At 38.3% G+C, this 19,393-nt stretch overlaps 1 protein-coding gene and 1 non-coding gene across 2 annotated transcripts in view; both read right to left on the reverse strand.

Moving 5' to 3' along the window:
• Positions 1 to 19,393, reverse strand: part of LOC117079595 (POTE ankyrin domain family member A-like) — a 50,037-nt gene that overhangs the window by 22,237 nt on the left and 8,407 nt on the right. The window contains 6 exon segments of the mRNA XM_033203615.1: positions 6,593 to 6,759; positions 7,806 to 7,937; positions 12,354 to 12,361; positions 13,903 to 13,973; positions 16,735 to 16,872; positions 18,182 to 18,288. Of these exon segments, the coding sequence (XP_033059506.1) occupies positions 6,593 to 6,759; positions 7,806 to 7,937; positions 12,354 to 12,361; positions 13,903 to 13,973; positions 16,735 to 16,872; positions 18,182 to 18,288 (623 nt within the window).
• LOC117079760 lies at positions 15,391 to 15,497 on the reverse strand. The gene has a single exon (XR_004435601.1). It is a non-coding gene; the product is annotated as a U6 spliceosomal RNA (small nuclear RNA).

Genomic DNA, 19,393 nt, shown 5'->3' on the forward strand with positions numbered 1-19,393 from the left:
AGGCCAACATTCAAATTCAGGAAATACAGAGAACGCCACAAAGATACTCCTCCAGAAGAGCAACTCCAAGACACATAATTGCCAGATTCACCAAAGTTGAAATGAAGGAAAAAATCTTAAGGGCAGCCAGAGAGAAAGGTCGGGTACCCACAAAGGGAAGCCCATCAGACTAACAGCAGATCTCTCGGCAGAAACTCTACAAGCCAGAAGAGAGTGGGGGCCAATATTCAATTCTTAAAGAAAAGAATTTTAACCCAGAATTTCATATCCAGCCAAACTAACTTTCATAAGTGAAGGAGAAATAAAATCCTTTACAGATAAGCCAGTTAATATCATAATGGCAGGATCAAGTTCACACATAACAATATTAACCTTAAATGTAAATGGACTAAATGCTCCAATTAAAAGACACAGACTGGCAAACTGGATAAAGAGTCAAGACCCATCAGTCTGCTGTATTCAGGAGACCCATCTCACACGCAGAGACATACAAAGGCTCAAAATAAAAAGATGGAGGAAGATCTACCAAGCAAATGGAGAACAAAAAAAAGCAGGGGTTGCAATCTTAGTCTCTGATAAAACAGACTTTAAACCATCAAAGATCAAAAGAGACAAAGAAGGCCATTACATAATGGTAAACGGATCAATTCAACAGGAAGAACTAACTATCTTAAATATATATGCACCCAATACAGGAGCACCCAGATTCATAAAGCAAGTCCTTAGAGACTTACAAAGAGACTTAGACTCCCATACAATAATAATGGGAGACTTCAACACTCCACAGTCAACATTAGACAGATCAACGAGACAGAAAGTTTACAAGGATATCCAGGAATTGAACTCATCTCTGCACCAAGCGGACCTAATAGACATCTATAGAACTCTCCACCCCAAATCAACAGAATATACATTCTTCTCAGCACCCCATCGCACTTATTCCAAAATTCACCACTAAATTGAAGGTAAAGCAATCCTCAGCAAATGTACAAGAACAGAAATTATAACAAACTGTCTCTCAGACCACAGTGCAATCAAACTAGAACTCAGGGCTAAGAAACTCAATCAAAACTGCTCAACTACATGGAAACTTAACAACCTGCTCCTGAATGACTACTGGGTACATAATGAAATGAAGGCAGAAATAAAGAAGTTCTTTGAAACCAATGAGAACAAAGATACAACATACCAGAATCTCTGGGACACATTTAAAGCAGTGTGTAGAGGGAAATTTATAGCACTAAATGCCCACAAAAGAAAGCAGGAAAGATCTAAAATTGACACTCTAACATCACTATTAAAAGAACTGGAGAGGCAAGAGCAAGCACATTCAAAAGCTAGCAGAAGGCAAGAAATAACTAAGATCGGAGCAGAACTGAAGGAGATAGGGACATAAAAACCCTCCAAAAAATCAATGAATCCAGGAGTTGGTTTTTTGAAAAGATCAACAAAATTGACAGACCGCTAGCAAGACTAATAAAGAAGAAAAGAGAGAGGAATCAAATAGATGCAATAAAAAATGATAAAGGGGATATCACCACGGACCCCACAGAAATACAAACAACCATCAGAGAATACTATAAACACCTCTACGCAAATCTACTAGAAAATCTAGAAGAAATGGATAATTTCCTGGACACTTACATTCTCCCAAGACTAAACCAGGAAGAAGTTGAATCCCTGAATAGACCAATAGTAGGCTCTGAAATTGAGGCAACAATTAATAGTCTACCCACCAAAAATAGTCCAGGACCAGATGGATTCACAGCTGAATTCTACCAGAGGTACAAGGAGGAGCTGGTACCATTCCTTCTGAAACTATTCCAATCAATAGAAAAAGAGGGAATCCTCCCTAACTCATTTTATGAGGCCAACATCATCCTGATACCAAAGCCTGGCAGAGACACAACAAAAAAAGAGAATTTTAGACCAATATCCCTGATGAACATCGATGCAAAAATCCTCAATAAAATACTGGCAAACCGGATTAAGCAGCACTCAAAAAGCTTATCCACCATGATCAAGTGGGCTTCATCCCTGGGATGCAAGGCTGGTTCAACATTCACAAATCAATAAACATAATCCAGCATATAAACAGAACCAAAGTCAAGAACCACATGATTATCTCAATAGATGCAGAAAAGGCTTTTGACAAAATTCAACAGCCCTTCATGCTAAAAACGCTCAAGAAATTCAGTATTGATGGAACGTACCTCAAAATAATAAGAGCTATTTATGACAAACCCACAGCTAATATCATACTGAATGGACAAAAACTGGAAAAATTCCCTTTGAAAACTGGCACAAGACAGGGATGCCCTCTCTCACCACTCCTATTCAACAGAGTGTTGGAAGTTCTGGCTAGGGCAATCAGGCAAGAGAAAGAAATCAAGGGTATTCAGTTAGGAAAAGAAGAAGTCAAATTGTCCCTGTTTGCAGATGACATGATTGTATATTTAGAAAACCCCATCGTTTCAGCCCAAAAGCTCCTTAAGCTGATTAGCAACTTCAGCAAAGTCTCAGGATACAAAATTAATGTGCAAAAATCACAAGCATTCTTATACACCAGTAACAGACAAACAGCCAAATCATGAATGAACTTCCATTCACAATTGCTTCAAAGAGAATAAAATACCTAGGAATCCAACTTACAAGGGATGTCAAGGACCTCTTCAAGGAGAACTACAAACCACTGCTCAGTGAAATAAAAGAGGACACAAACAAATGGAAGAACATACCACGCTCATGGATAGGAAGAATCAATATCGTGAAAATGGCCATACTGCCCAAGGTAATTTATAGATTCAATGCCATCCCCATCAAGCCACCAATGAGTTTCCTCACAGAATTGGAAAAAACTGCTTTAAAGTTCATATGGAACCAAAAAAGAGCCCGCATTGCCAAGACAATCCTAAGTCAAAAGGACAAAGCTGGAGGCGTCACGCTACCTGACTTCAAACTATACTACAAGGCTACAGTAACCAAAACAGCATGGTACTGGTACCAAAACAGAGCTATAGACCAATGGAACCGAACAGAGTCCTCAGAAATAATACCACACATCTACAGCCATCTGATCTTTGATAAACCTGACAAAAACAAGAAATGCGGAAAGGATTCCCTATTTAATAAATGGTGCTGGGAAAATTGGCTAGCCATAAGTAGAAAGCTGAAACTGGATCCTTTCCTTACTCCTTTTACAAAATTAATTCAAGATGGATTAGAGACTTAAATGTTAGACCTAATACCATAAAAACCCTAGAAGAAAACCTAGGGAATGCCATTCAGGACATAGGCATGGGCAAGGGTTTCATGTCTAAAACACCAAAAGCAACGGCAACAAAAGCCAAAATTGACAAATGGGATCTAATTAAACTAAAGAGCTTCTGCACAGCAAAAGAAACTACCATCAGAGTGAACAGGCAACCTACAGAATGGGAGAAAATTTTTGCAATCTACTCATCAGACAAAGGGCTAATATCCAGAACTTACAAATAACTCAAACAAATTTACAAGAAAAAAACAAACAACCCCATAAAAAGTGGGCAAAGGATATGAACAGACATTTCTCAAAAGAAGACATTCATACAGCCAACAGACACATGAAAAAACACTCATCATCACTGGCCATCAGAGATATGCAAATCAAAACCACAATGAGATACCATCTCACACCAGTTAGAATGGCAATCATTAAAAAGTCAGGAAACAACAGGTGCTGGAGAGGATGTGGAGAAATAGGAACACTTTTACACTGTTGGTGGGACTGTAAACTAGTTCAACCATTATCGAAAACAATATGGCAATTCCTCAAGGATCTAGAGCTAGAAGTACCATATGACCCAGCCATCCCATTACTGGGCATATACCCAAAGGATTATAAATCATGCTGCTATAAAGACACATGCACACGTATGTTTATTGCGGCACTATTCACAATAGCAAAGACTTGGAATCAACCCAAATGTCCATCAGTGACAGACTGGATTAAGAAAATGTGGCACATATACACCGTGGAATACTATGCAGCCATTAAAAAGGATGAGTTTATGTCCTTTGTAGGGACATGAATGCAGCTGGAAACCATCATTCTCAGCAAACTATCGCAAGAACAGAAAACCAAACACCGCATGTTCTCACTCATAGGTGGGAACTGAACAATGAGATCACTTGGACTCGGGAAGGGGAACATCACACACTGTGGCCTATCACAGGGAGTGGGGAGGGGGGAGGGATTGCATTGGGAGTTATACCTGATGTAAATGACGAGTTAATGGGTGCTGACAAGTTGATGGGTGCAGCACACCAACATGGCACAAGTATACATATGTAACAAACCTGCACGTTATGCACATGTACCCTAGAACTTAAAGTATAATTTAATTAATTAATTAATAAGGTCCACAATGCATAAAATATTTACTAACTGGCTCTTTGCAGAAAAAGCTGGCCAACTCCTGGTTTAGTAGATCAAACATCCTTTAATGCATTTTCACAAGTTTTACCCAATATACTGAAATGTGTATATGAAATATAGATCCCCATGTGCAATCCCTTGGCAATATTCAGATTGAGGTTCCAATATTTCAGCATTCAGGCATTGACAACAAAAGTTTAATAACTAGTAATCTTATTGCTAACAAGTTACAGTGTCAACATAGCATGTAACTTCCATTTGCAACATAGCAGATATTACAAGAATTCTAACAAAATTGTCTTAAGATGGCTCATCAAACTCAATGTTTTAAATACATGTTTACTATGAAATAATCAGTACACTCTGGATCTAACTTCATTTTTTTAAAAATGGTTGCATACTGGCCAGGCACGGTGGCTCATGCCCATAATCCCAGAACTTTAAGAGGCCGAGGCGGGTGGATTACCTGAGGTCAGGAGTTCAAGACCAGCCTGGCCAATATGGTGAAACTCCGTCTCTACTAAAAATACAAAAATTAGGCTGGGCGCGGTGGCTCAAGCCTGTAATCCCAGCACTTTGGGAGGCTGAGACGGGCAGATCACGAGGTCAGGAGATCAAGACCATCCTGGCTAACATGGTGAAACCCCGTCTCTACTAAAAAAAATACAAAAAACTAGCTGGGCGAGGTGGTGGCGGCCTGTACTCCCAGCTACTTGGGAGGCTGAGGCAGGAGAATGGCATGAACCCAGGAGGTGGAGCTTGCAGTGAGCTGAGATCCGGCCACTGCACTCCAGCCCGGGTGACACAGCGAGACTCCGTCTCTAAAAAGAAAAAAAAAAAAGAGCCGGGCGCGGTGGCTCAAGCCTGTAATCCCAGCACTTTGGGAGGCCGAGACGGGCGGATCACGAGGTCAGGAGATCGAGACCATCCTGGCTAACACGGTGAAACCCCGTCTCTACTAAAAAATACAAAAAAACTAGCCGGGCGAGGTGGCGGGCGCCTGTAGTCCCAGCTACTCCGGAGGCTGAGGCAGGAGAATAGCGTGAACCCGGGAGGCGGAGCTTGCAGTGAGCTGGGATCCGGCCACTGCACTCGAGCCTGGGCGACAGAGCAAGACTCCGTCTCAAAAAAAAAAAAAAAAATACAAAAATTAGCCAGGCATGATGGCACACATCTGTGATCCCAGCTACTCGGGAGGCTGAGGCAGGAGAATTGCTTGAGCCTGGGAGGCAGAGGTTGCAGTGAACGGAGATCATGTCACTGCATTCCAGCCTGGCCGACAGAATGAGACTCCGTCTCAAAAAAAAAAAAAAAGGTTGCATACTGTATTATTTTCTGGGTATGAACTTTGAGCTATTTCCTATTGATAAGGACTTAGACTAACTCCAGCTTGTTGATATAATAATGCTATAATAAATGCCCTTATACAAAAGTATATATGTAACGTAAGTATATATGTATATATGTGTGTATATATATCTATATAAATATTTTTAACATACATATATTATATATCCTTACTATGTTATATATGTGTGTGTGTGAAAATGCTACTAAACTAACACTAAAAATGTATTTACCAACAGTATGTGAGAATGTCTTTTTCAGTGAGACCATTTCCTTTACAGCAACACAGATGGAGCCGGTGGCCATTATCCTAAGCAAACTAATGCAGGAACAGAAAATCAAATGCCACATATTCTTACTCATTAGTGGAAACTAAACAATAAGAACTCATGAACACAAAGAGGAGAACAAGACACTGGGGCCTACTTGAGGGTGAAGGGTGGCAGGAGGGAGAGCACCAAAAAATTACCTATCTGGTATTTTGCCTATTATCTGGCTGATGAAATAATCTGTAGCCCAAATCTTCATGATACAGTTTACCTATATAACAAACCTGCACATGTACCCTTGAAGCTAAAATTAAAGTTCACTAAAAAGAAAAGAAAATGCTTTTTCCCTCACATTTGCCAATACTGGTTATTTTTCAAATAAATTAATGACTGGAAAAAATGGTAACACATTGTTTGCTGATTTTCATTCTTCTGATTACCAGACAAGGCTGAATATCCTAGTAAAAGTGTAAAATTTGTTCATCATTAATATTAGCCCAAATTAGGATTAGTTCAAAAGCACATAGTTATCTCCCGTTAAATGTTGCCATAGGCTTACCTATGATATTCTTCATTCTCTGTGCTAGGAAATTGCTGATTTTCAGGTTTTCTGCTCTTTCTTTGTGGAATTAATCCATCATCACCATTGCCAGCAGCGGCACCACCAGTCAGGTTTTCTGATATTCCCACGTTATTACTTCCATGCCTCTGCATTTCTTCTTCAACCTTGAGTGGAAGTTTGATATTAAGGATGGTTGTTGCTTTACTGAATAAAAAGAACCTTTTTATTTTAATTGATTTTATCACTTGACTCAGTTTGCTACTTTAGTCATTAAAAATATTTGACATTTAAATTTAATCATATATACAGAACTGTTACCATATAATTGTAATATGTAATTATATCATTAGTATATCATTGAAATTTTTGTAAAGTTTACTTCATTTCTGTTTGAATGAACTAAATAATTTTCTAAAATTTCAAAAGGGGCCCTCCTTCATTTTGTGCTTTTATTCCCAACCACTCTTCAGAATCTAATATAAATATTCACCCCATCTGACTTGTGGGAACACACAAATAAAAAGACAAAGATGCAAAATGTATCTTCTTCCATCTTTACCACCTGGGTTTTCCATTAAGTAGTCAGATTTAGAAGATGAGACACGGTGAGGCTTCAGGAATAGAAAGGAAGATTGCCCTTTTCCGCACTAAGATATTCTTCTCCCCCACTGCCTTTGATCATTCTTTTTTCATTTGGTTCCTGGGATATCAAAAACATAAAGGTGCTCACTGAAACATGGGAACCAAAGTTTCAGTGCCACAGCACAAGGAGGAGAGTGAAACTGCTGAGGTGTTAGTGTGGAATTCCAGAAAATGAGATGCTCCCCAAATTTCACATTCAATAGCCATAAAATTTTCTAGCTGGAGAATATACAAAATAAGAAATTATCTTCTTTAGCCACATTATCTATTGATAATCAGACTAAAACGAAGAAAGATAAAATGATTGATCCAAAGGTCCTAAAGTGGCATTACCTAGCATTTTATGGAACCATTCAGGATTATTCCATAATGATGAAGAATATCTCTAGGGTTTGTCTCTAAAACTCAATGTACAGAACTTAGCGTTGTGAGTTAAATACTAAATTTTTCGCTGATGATTTATGCTACTTACATGATATAATTATACATGCCTAAACTTACTGAACTTTGTTAAACAACATAATGTAAAAATCTAATTCAACAGTAACATTTGAATATAAAGGTATACCTCTCTATCACAATCCTTATTTACGTCTGGTTCTTGAGACATTTTCTGCAGATGCAAAAATAGAAGGTTAATTTGCTTGTATTTCTCAGATGTCTGAACTTTTGGACTGCATGCTTTTAAAATAATTTTACTCTTAAGTAATCAAGTATGGACAATGAAAAATTAGAAAATAACTAAAATTAAAATTTACCTGTTAAAATAAATAAATAATAATTAAAATTAAGAATTAACTTTTTAATCTATGTTAAGCTATTGCCACATCATTGGCTTCTGACTAACACTTGAAAAATAATTCACCTTAGCCAAAGGGAGAAGAAAAACAAGAACCAACCAACTTAACTGTGTCACCATTTGTTTGGATTAAACTTAATTCATTATGTGTTAAATCTACCAAAAATGAATTAGCAGATGATTTGTAGTGTTGCAAAGGCTTCCTCACTTGAAATTATTTTACTTCACCATACCCTAACTACTGAGCCCCTACAGTGCATTTAAGTGCTTTTTTAAAAGATTACTGGGGGGCGGAGCAAGATGGCCGAATAGGAACAGCTCCAGTCTCCAACTCCCAGCGCGAGTGACACAGAAGACCGGTGATTTCTGCATTTTCAACTGAGGTACTGGGGTCATCTCACTGGGGAGTGCCGGACAATTGGTGCTGGTCAGCTGCTGCAGCCCGACCAGCGAGAGCTGAAGCAGGGCGAGGCATTGCCTCACCTGGGAAGCACAAGGGGGAAGGGAATCCCTTTTCCTAGCCAGGGGAACTGAGACACACAACACCTGGAAAATGGATAATTCCCACCCCAATACTGCGCTTTAAGCAAACGGGCACACCAGGAGATTACACCCACACCTGGCCAGGAGGGTCCCACGGCCACGGAGCCTCCCTCATTGCTAGCACAGCAGTCTGCGATCTAACCGAAACGGCAGCAGCAAGGCTGGGGGAGGGGTGCCCGCTATTGCTGAGGCTTAAGTAGGTAAACAAAGCCGCTGGGAAGCTCGAACTGGGTGGAGCTCACAGCAGCTGAAGGAAACCTGCCTGTCTCTGTAGACTCCACCTCTGGGGACAGGGCACAGCGAAACAACAAAAGGGGAAGCAGCAGAGGCCTGTGCAGACGCGACCGACTCTGTCTGACAGCTTTGAAGAGAACAGTGGATCTCCCAACACCGATGTTGAGATCTGAGAACGGACAGACTGCCTGCTCAAGTGGGTCCCTGACCCCTGAGTAGCCTAACTGGGAGACATCCCCCACTAGGGGCAGTCTGACACCCCACACCTCACAGGGTGGAGTACACCCCTGAGAGGAAGCTTCCAAAGTGAGAATCAGACAGGTACACTTGCTGTTCAGCAATATTCTATCTTCTGCAAAATCTGCTGCTGATACCCAGGCAAACAGGGTCTGGAGTGGACCTCAAGCAATCTCCAACAGACCTACAGCTGAGGGTCCTGACTATTAGAAGGAAAACTATCAAACAGGAAGAACACCTATACCAAAACCCCATCAGTACGTCACCATCATCAAAGACCAGAGGCAGATAAAACCACAAAGATGGGGAAGAAGCAGGGCAGAAAAGCTGGAAATTCAAGAAATAAGAGCGCATCTCCCCCTGCAAAGGAGCGCAGCTCATCACCAGCAACGGATCAAAGCTGGTCAGAGAATGACTTTGACGAAATGAGAGAAGAAGCCTTCAGTCCATCAAACTTCTCAGAGCTAACAAACCTGCACGTTTGCACACAACAAACCTGCACGTTATGCACATGTACCCTAGAACTTGAAGTATAATAATAAAAAAAATAAAATAAATAAAAATAATAAATAATAAATAAATAAATAAAATAAAATAAATAAAAGGGGTGGGGGGCAGGAAAGGGTGATAGTATGCCAGGAAGCAACAAGATAGGGAGTAAGGCCTGCAAGAGTGAATGTGTATTTGCCTACAACAGAACGATGAGTGAGTAGGTCTTTACCAGCAGTTCAGTAATGCCAGAGAAAGGGCACACAGGGAAAAGGGCTAAAGATGGAGGCTGGGGCAGAAGTCAGATTATGAAAGCCTTATGTGTAATTTTAAGATGCTTGGACATTAATGTTCAAGAGTAGTCTCGTTCTATCTGCATTAGCTATAAATCACTTTAAATGCCAAAACCAATATTCCTAGTGAATCATTATTCATTAACGCAAGGTGATAGATAGCTCATGTGGACACAGCTGAGATGATACTATGTAGAAAACTCTCAATAATTGTTATGAACATTTGGAAAGTCAATTCTATAATAAAATCATAGAAACTATAAGAAATCACTTAATATTTGGTTTGGGAAGGTGCTTTCTAAAGTTATAGTGCATATAAATATAACTAATAGTTGTGAATTCAGAGCTGTGAAAATAAAGCAAAGAAACCACATTGTGTTTGAGTCAGCAATCTTTAGATTTCTATATAGTTTTCTCATCTAGTCCCTAAATTCTAAATATAATCCTGGTACTCACTCTCAAGTTTACTTTAAATACTAGCCTACACAAAAAACGCTCTTTCTCTTACTTCTTTTTGTTATTTTTATGTTGCTTTTGTTAAAGGAAGAACACAAAAATTCCCTGCGAAAAGGGATTCTGTTTGGTTGCAGGCAGAAAGAGAGGAGGAAACACAAAGCACATTTTGCCAGAAAATGATTTTTTAGAAGTCGGAATATAACATGAAGTCAAGCAGAGGCACTCTAGAACTGAATTTGCTGTGCTTCTTTAATACGTTCCTTTCTCTCTTTGTTTTCTGGCAGCTGTGACTCACATAGGTCATGGAGAGTATCATTCCCTAAGGAAAACACAACTACAATATACATCTTTGTCCATTAAGTTCATCTGTCCCAATTCTGTGGATGCTGACTGACTTTCAGTCATTGATGGTGATACATATGGATATTTATCATCAACTTTCAGATTCTTTAATCTTTGACAGTTCTTATTACTGAGAGTCAAACTAGTAGGATGCCAGCTATAAATGCTGATTATCCAATTACCTACTCAAAATATAAGAATGTGCCATTAAACATGCACAGAAAAAAATTAGTCATTCCTGCAGACCTGCTGCTCTTTGCTATTCTGTATTCACCAGAAAATTTCCTACTCCTTCCTCATGTCCAGGTTAAATGCTAGTGTACAACCTGGAAACCTGTGAATCATCTGAGATTTCTCTCTATCCCCCAAACCTTTTTCATTCAATCATCACTAAATCATATTGACCATCCCTCTCTTCTGCCTCTGCTTTATATTCTCACTGCCACTGGGAACATAAACATTTACCAAATGACTTTTATTTAAAAAAAAAAATCTGCCAACTATTAACGTTATTTCTTACATGAAAAAAGAACTTAAGCAAAACAAATGAAAAAGGCGTAACACCAAAAAAGGCCACCATTTTAAAATGAAAAACTGAGATTCCTAACTTTATTTATTTCACCACAGATGGGTAAAAACCTTAAATACATTGATACTAGTCCAAGGATGTATGACAAGAAAACTATAGCTGACTACTGCAAAAGCTTCCTTTGTCTCCCGGTTTCTTTACATAGTTACCTTCCATCAACCTCTATGAGGGGTCACAAACTATAGGCCACAGGCCAAATCCAGTCTGCCTTATGGTTTTGTAAATAAAGTTTTATTGGATCTCAGTCATGCCTATTTGCTTACATATTATCCATAGTTGCTTTCACACTACAACAGCAGGGTTAAGTAGGTATGACAGAGATCACATAGTCCAAAATATTTCCCACCTAGTCCTTTACAGAAAAAGCTTGACAACCCCTGTTTTACACCATAGCCAGAATGCCTTAACACTCCAATTTAATCTTCTGACTCCCCTGCTCAAATTTCTCCAATGAGTCCCTGCATCAACCATTGCTGGCTCCCTACCAATAGCCATTCCTAATTCTTTCTTGCAGAAGAAACATAAATCTATTGGGATACTTACTATCCCAATACTCCTCCCCAGCTTCAGAAAGAGAAATGGTTATTCTAAGCTAGTCACAAAATTACATTTGCTTTCCCAGTGCCCGGTTTGGGGATGGGCATGTGGTGTGACCCAGCCAGTGAAATGTTACAGAAAGTCCACTGCATGCTTCTAAGTTTTCTCCCTATTTAAAGAAACACATGAAGAAAAGCAGCCCTTGCAACGTTGTGTTCTGAGAATAAGATGCCTGGAGCTGATGCAGATTAGTCAACTGTGAAAGGAGACATGAACAAGACACTGCCAACAGCACAGCTGAAAGAGGGACAAGTGGGATTCTAGGATATCACTGAATGACCAAAACAACTCTGATTCCTACTGTTTTAGCCACTCCTCATCTAGTATTTGCAGTCCAAAGCATTCTACCTGGTAAATTTCCCATGGCCCATGGGATAAGAGCTACTAATTTCTATAGTATTAAAAATTATATCATAAACTTGCCTTAGCTTAGTATTCACCTCATTTCCAACCTCTTGTATCTCACACTTTTTGTACTAGCAAAAGTGAACTGCTCATAAACCCTGCAAAGTTCACTCAAGCATCCTGCTTTTGCACTTGCTGCTCTTCCTCCCATACAGGCAATCTCGTTAGATGTTCCTTCTGCCAAACACACCATCTCGTTACATGTTCATTCTGCCAAACATCATTCTTCTGCTACTTTACCTAGAAAAATTCTACTCACTCTGCACGCTCACCTTAAATCCTACCTACTTTTTTTTAAAGCCTTCATTCCTCATCACATGTCTGGCACATAATCAATGTAATATATAAACCATAAATATAAACTTCCAGTGGCGATCTAGCACACAGTAAGCACTGAATAAAGTAGCAAAATAATAAAAATGACAATGATAATAACAAGCTCCTGTCTGTATTTTTAAATGTGTTCTGTAGCATTAGAAAAATGCTTAGTATCTAAAAGACATCTGACAGTTATTTGTTAAGTAGACAGGTGAAAACATAAATACAAATGTTTTCTTTGTAAATTCTGTTGAAAAAGCACAGAAATGAAATAGAGACAGCTCTATTCTGTTATGAGCACCTTAAAGATCAAAACTACATCTATTCCATCTTTGTCTCCTGCAACGTACAAAATCTAACTTACAGAAGCTCTTTGATAAACATATGGCTAAATTAAAGGTGTCCTCACACAGTTTGAATTGTACAATATACTAGGTGTCCACATCCAGGTAGCATACTAGCATTTTTCTTATTGTGAAACATTTTTGTACTTTTATTATAATCTGCTGGGCCTATAGTTGGGCAATTTGTATATTTATTATGACAAACTTTTGGCGAACGGTAGCAGAGCATCTTGTTTTAACAAAATTAGTGTTACCACGACAATTAACCAGCAGGTAGAAGAACACATCTTGTTCCAACAAAGTAAATACACCTCTTTGAATTCCAAATTTAGAGGAATAAAGTCAGTAACAGTGAGCCTTGCTGGTACAAGCATATGTAACACGATCTGTGCTTCGCTGTTCATGATCAAAACTTCCTTACTTTTACTTTTTCATCTATGGTAGGACTACCCAGAGCAGGCATCCACAACTCCCAAGCCACAGACTGGTAGCAGTTCATGGCCTTTTTGGAACCACGCCACACACGAAGTGAGTATTAGGCAAGCCAGAGAAGCTTCATCTGCATTTATAGCCATGCCCCATGGCTCATATTACCACCTAAGCTCTGCCTCCTGTCAGATCATCACTGGTAGCATTAGATACTCATGGAAGCATGAACCCTGTTGTGAACTGCCCATGCAAGGGATCTAGGTTGTGTGCTTCTTATGAGAATCTAATGCCTGATGGTCTGTCACTGTCTCCCTTTGCCCCCAGATGGGACCATCTAGTTGCAGGAAAACAAGCTCAGAGCTTCCACCCATTCTACATTATGGTAAGTTGTATAATTATTTCATTTTATATTACAATGTAATAATAATATAAAGTAGCACAATAAATGCAATGTACTTGAATAATTCTGAAACCATCTGCACCTCCTAGTCCATGGAAATACTGTCTTCCACAAAACCGATCCCTGGTGCCAAAAAAGCAAAAAGGCTGGGGACAACTGACCTAAAGTAATTCACTATCAGAAGTCTTACCTGGATTGCTGTTTTCAGAACATTTTTTTGGCATCTGTTTTTCTTTATAATCAGAAAGTAATTGGCAAATTCTATGTATAAAAATGTAATAAATAAAATTATTATTTTAATACTGACACGAAAAATACTTACTAAATGCAAAATTCTTAGAGTATTTCAAACAATATCAGAATATCAGAAAACAATATTATCCCATCTACTTTTGTGTACATCCTACAAACTTTTCATTAAGCTTCTACATAAAAAAGAAACAAAGTAAGGTGAAATACTCATAAATCGAGGGCACTACGACTCAGTAAATTAACTTGCATTCGCTTGACATAATAGAAAGTCCCAACTCTGAAGAAGTCCTACCTCCATAATGAAGAGCTATTTGTTCTTGGAAAATTTACTTCTTTTAGGCTCAATGTCTTCTACAAAGCGAGGACTTTGCTGCCTTATTTCACTAAGCTATAAAGATTTAACAAGATAAAATTTTTATATGCTCACAGAAACAGTAAAGCAATGGAATACTCTGTTCCTAAACTTTATGACCGAAATTACCTTCGAATCCCAAATAAAACCCAATGTGTAGCTAGGCACAGTGGCTCATGCCTGTAATCCCAGCACTTTGGGAGGCCGAGGCAGGCAGATCATGAGGTCAAGAGATTGAGACCATCCTGGCCAACATAGTGAAACCCCATCTCTACTAAAAATACAAAAAATTAAGTGGGCATGATGGCACGTGCCTGTAGTCCCAGCTACTTGGGAGGCTGAGCCAGGAGAATCACCTGAACCCGGGAGATGGAGGTTGCAATGAGCCAAGATCGCGCCACTGCACTCCAGCCTAGCAACAGAGCAAGACTCAGTCTAAAAAAAAAAAAAAACCCCAAAGTGTATTGTGTTCATAGGTGCTAATATGCAAATGTTGTAGCTTTCAGGAAATGTTATTAATTTTGGTTATTAGTTGTCCTACTCTTTATGGCTTATAACTCAGAGCATCTCAACTATTTCACAGTTTATAACTAAATGTATTCCTAAATATCTCATTAAAGTAGGTAACATGATTGTCCACGATTATGGAGTTTATCAATCACACCAAGAGCAGAAAAACCAATGGATGAATGTCAAGACCTGGCTTGGACCAATGATCCTTCTCTACAGACTCACACTCTGAACCAGCAGATGTTTGTTAGGATAATGCGTCATGTCCATGTTCATCTCCAGCTGACATGGGAGACCAAAACCCTGCTTTTATTTGTTTTAGGTTCCATGAAGAAGTTGCAAATTGACATTCTCTAATTTTTGAGATACATACTAACAATATATTTTGCACACAACACTCTACACATTATTCAGCTCTGGGAACATCTCATAGGCCACCTTACATGAATATTTTTATAGCAAAAATCACAATTTCAATACTCAGATGGCACCCATTTTGCTTTGATTCACACTGTTTCCTTAGAGTTAGTCAGCAAATAGTCAAATGACCTTCCAGTGACTGTGCAAAATATAGAATGCTTCAAAAATTTGTGCAGCCTGCCTATTCAGGGGCCATGCTAATTTTCTCTGTATTGCTCCAATTTTAGGATATGTGCAGCCAAAGCAAGCACAAAGCCCTACTTTTACACATGGACAGTGATGAGTCATGAACGCAGTTTAGCTCTAAGTCCAACTAACCTACTTGAGATCTCGAGAATTATCTTCAATGGCTTCCTGTAAGGTAGAATTTGAAAATATTTTTAAATACTGAGGAAAAGATGCAAGTAGCTTGGGAAATTTTCATTATCATGGAAAACAGATCACTCAAAGGGCCAACCACAACTGGGTGCCCACTGCTCTAGGGAAGGTTAACATGGGACTTTCTACTGCCTAAGGTACTATACAGGATATAAAGGTGCCTCAGGGTACATATCCGGTAGCAAAGAAGAAGAAACAAACACTGATCTCTTTCTGCCACATTATTTGAACCTCTTTGACAGTTTAGAACAAGCCCAATTAATATCTGCTAGAGAAAAGACCAACACAGGACTCAAAGGATCTCTTAACATGAAGTTCTCAGTTAAGTCTAGGATAAGATGTGGGTTCCACATCAAGTTTTGAATGTGGAGGGGAGGGTCAATTTGCTCACTTTGCATGCAGATAAAGCCAGGATGTCAAGCTGCCAGCAGGGTGCTGGTGCTTTGGGAACAATGACTGAGCACATAAGCACAGGTATGTGAAGTAAAGAATGTTGTAACTTTGAAGTCTATGTATGGATCACCATGAAGACTTGAGGGATCTCAATCAGTAAGGGCATGTTGGTGTCAAAGGTCAACCATTACCAGGCAGCAGGACCAGTTTCAGTGGCGACAATGCAGCAACAGAATCAATGGAAACAACAGAATGATTAAAATGTCCTTTTTTCCTCCTCCTTCTGACTTGATAAAAAGGATTGTCTTCCTTGGACAAATTCAGGGAGTACATAGGAGACGGTCCCCAGAAAATAATACAAGACTTTCTGCTAAACTAGACATTTAAAGACCCAAATAACTAATCAGAAAAATCAAAGATGTGATTCTGTTTTTTATCCAATGCATAGGTGTTATACTTGGAATGAAATGAACAATCTTGGGATCTCTAAGGATAAAGGTCTTAAAAGTCCTGAGGTAAAGAATCCTGCACCCATTGGCACTTCTAACTAGTCTAACTTTTTGTTTGATTTCCAGCTGATCCAGTGGACTAACTCATGGCCACTCTAAAACTACCTAAACCAAACTATGACATCTCACCTGATATCTAAGATGCAAAAGTTAAAATTATTTTAAACCTCAATTTAGTGTTAACTAGCCTTTTAATGTAAATACTTACATATTATGATGACTAGAAACAGCGTAATCTTCAGCAGTCCACCCAGATACTTCTTGAGAAAATACATCAATATTTTGCTGAAGCAGAAGGCTAACCATACTTGCTGATCCACAACGTACAGCAAGTATAAGAGCAGTTCTAAAATGACAGATAATTTCTCCCTTAGGAACTTTAATAAAGTTATTTTAAAAGCTAATTTGATATACTTTCCCAATTTAATATCTTGCCTGTCCATGCAGAATTAAACATTTACATGTACGAAAAAACATAAGCATCTTGGGTGCTCAAGTGTTCATCTTTGTAAAATACCACCAAGGTTAAAAGAAAGGGACAAAAAGGAATCCTCTTATCTCAGTGGGGTACTGAATAGTAGAAGCTACTAATTTAAAGGACTTTGATGGGCAAGAAACTATGCTAGGGCTGCTTATCTGAAGTGGACAAAGATTTAACTGAAGATTTCTTCCCAGCTTCCCTAGACTGATATGGTGTAATAGAAAATCAGCTAAATATGAGCTATCTGCAAGCTGAAAGCAGTAACATTAATAATAATAGTAAGAATAGTAGTTATAGTAGCTTCAGTTGATGATGCCAATAAGCATGTGCTAGGCACTGAATTAAATGCCATATATGTCTTTCTTACTTATGCACAGCCAACTTTGAAGGATATATTCTCCTTCTTTTCATATATGACAACATATGTGGTAGTAAATAACATTTCCAAGGTCACACACCTAGCAAGTAAGAAACCTAGGAACTAAATCCAGTTGTGTGTGAATCTAAAGTCTAGCTCTTTTCTCTTTATCACCCACCTACAGCTTGCCTTCATTAAAGGAAGTGTATGTTATCCACTTAAAACTATCTTAACTCCCTCTCTCCATACCAATTAAAAATAAAAACATCAAAATATACTGGAAATAAAGAAGGAAAAAAAGCTAATGAACCCACAGTATTTGGGAATAGCAATTAATCGTCATGTAGGGATAAGCTAACATTAATATTCTTCAAAGAAAGCAACTTAAAGCAGTCATTCAAAAGACAAAATGATTTTCAACTCCTGTTTATGTTTAATATAGCATATTTAATGGAAAAGCATACAAGAAGTAGAGGTTAAAAACTATAGAAAGGGTTAAGAAGTTCAATACTGAGTCAAAAACTAAAAGCTAAAGTTTGCACTTCATGAAACTAATATGAAATCCCTTTAGCTAACATAAGATCATATAACCGAAAACGTCACATAACAAATAACATCAGTCAATATAATAAGAGAAGATGAACCCTACTAAAACTGTTCATGTTGCCTAGTCCAAATGACTGTATTTCTTCATAACTGATTTGTGTTGATACCGATCACCATGTTCCAATAAGTATAAGTTAATTTTATTAATTTAATATTTATGACTTGAATGACTTATCACTCCAGAACAACACAGAGATAAAATAACTATACCTTCCAAACCTATCAAGTGCATTTAAATTAGCTTTTTTCTTGATTAAAAATTCCACCATTTGCTGTTTCTGTCCATGTACACCGAGTAAAAGTGGTGTGAGGCCACCCTGTAAAACAATATTAATGCAAAAACAATATGTAATTCAAAAAAATTACCTATTTCTCAAATTAACTGGAAACTTTATATAAGATCCTGTGAACTTACACTCATAGAAAGTAAATAAAATATAGTCGTCTCCTTCTCACTCTTCTGTGCTTTCCCACACACTCACTACTCCTTCCCTTGGAAACACCCCTCCTCTGCCTCACATTAACTCTGGTTATCTTGAAAACTCACTTTAAACATTTACTGTTTCCAAGATTCTTTGCTTCTGTCCCAGCATTTGACATGGTATTACTGGATAATTTTTCCCATCTAAACAAAAAGCTTCTTGAGGACAGGGGCTGTATATTTTATCTCTATATCCTCAAACCCTATGACAAAGCATTGTGTATAAAGCAAGAATTTGCATGTAAAATATTTCTTAAATTCAGATGTTTTACCAAAAGTTCTGACGTGCAATAAAACTTGCTATTAAGACTCATACTGCCCATTTCAAGAATTTTTCCAGCATTTATTCATTTAAACTCTATTTGTATATAATTTTCCCAGATTGTTAACTAAATAATGAGTTCATAGTACTGCTGAAACTAAATTAACAGAATTCCTATCTGTATTCTTAATAACTCCATGGTTTTTAGTGTTTAAAACTGCCATCCTGATTATGCCAAACCTCTACAAACTTAAGAGACACACTTGATAGTCCACAATACAGCTTCAATTGACAAAAAGGGTTTAGAATTTGCTACAATACTAATTGAGAAAACTCTGCTCTTAAAAATGATTTACTGACCTAAGCACTTAAATGATAACAAAGAGACATAAAATCCTGAGAAACCCAGCCTGTACTTACTGAAAGGCTACTCACTGAAAATTTCTAAAGACCTTCTGAATGGCATTGAATAACTGATGATAGGAAGGAAAAAGTATTATTCTGTAAGCTGATAGATACTGCCAATAATATTCATTTTAATGTCCCAATCACAGATAAAAGTCAAATTAGGCCAGGCATGGTGTCAGACCTGTAATCCTAGCATTTTGAGAGGCTGAGGTGGATGAATTGCTTGAGCTCAGGAGTTCAAGACCAGCCTGGGAAACATGGCACAAATCCC

This window comes from Trachypithecus francoisi, unplaced genomic scaffold (genome assembly GCF_009764315.1).
Source record: "Trachypithecus francoisi isolate TF-2019V2 unplaced genomic scaffold, Tfra_2.0 Lachesis_group7, whole genome shotgun sequence".
NCBI classification, from domain to species: Eukaryota; Metazoa; Chordata; class Mammalia; order Primates; family Cercopithecidae; genus Trachypithecus; species Trachypithecus francoisi.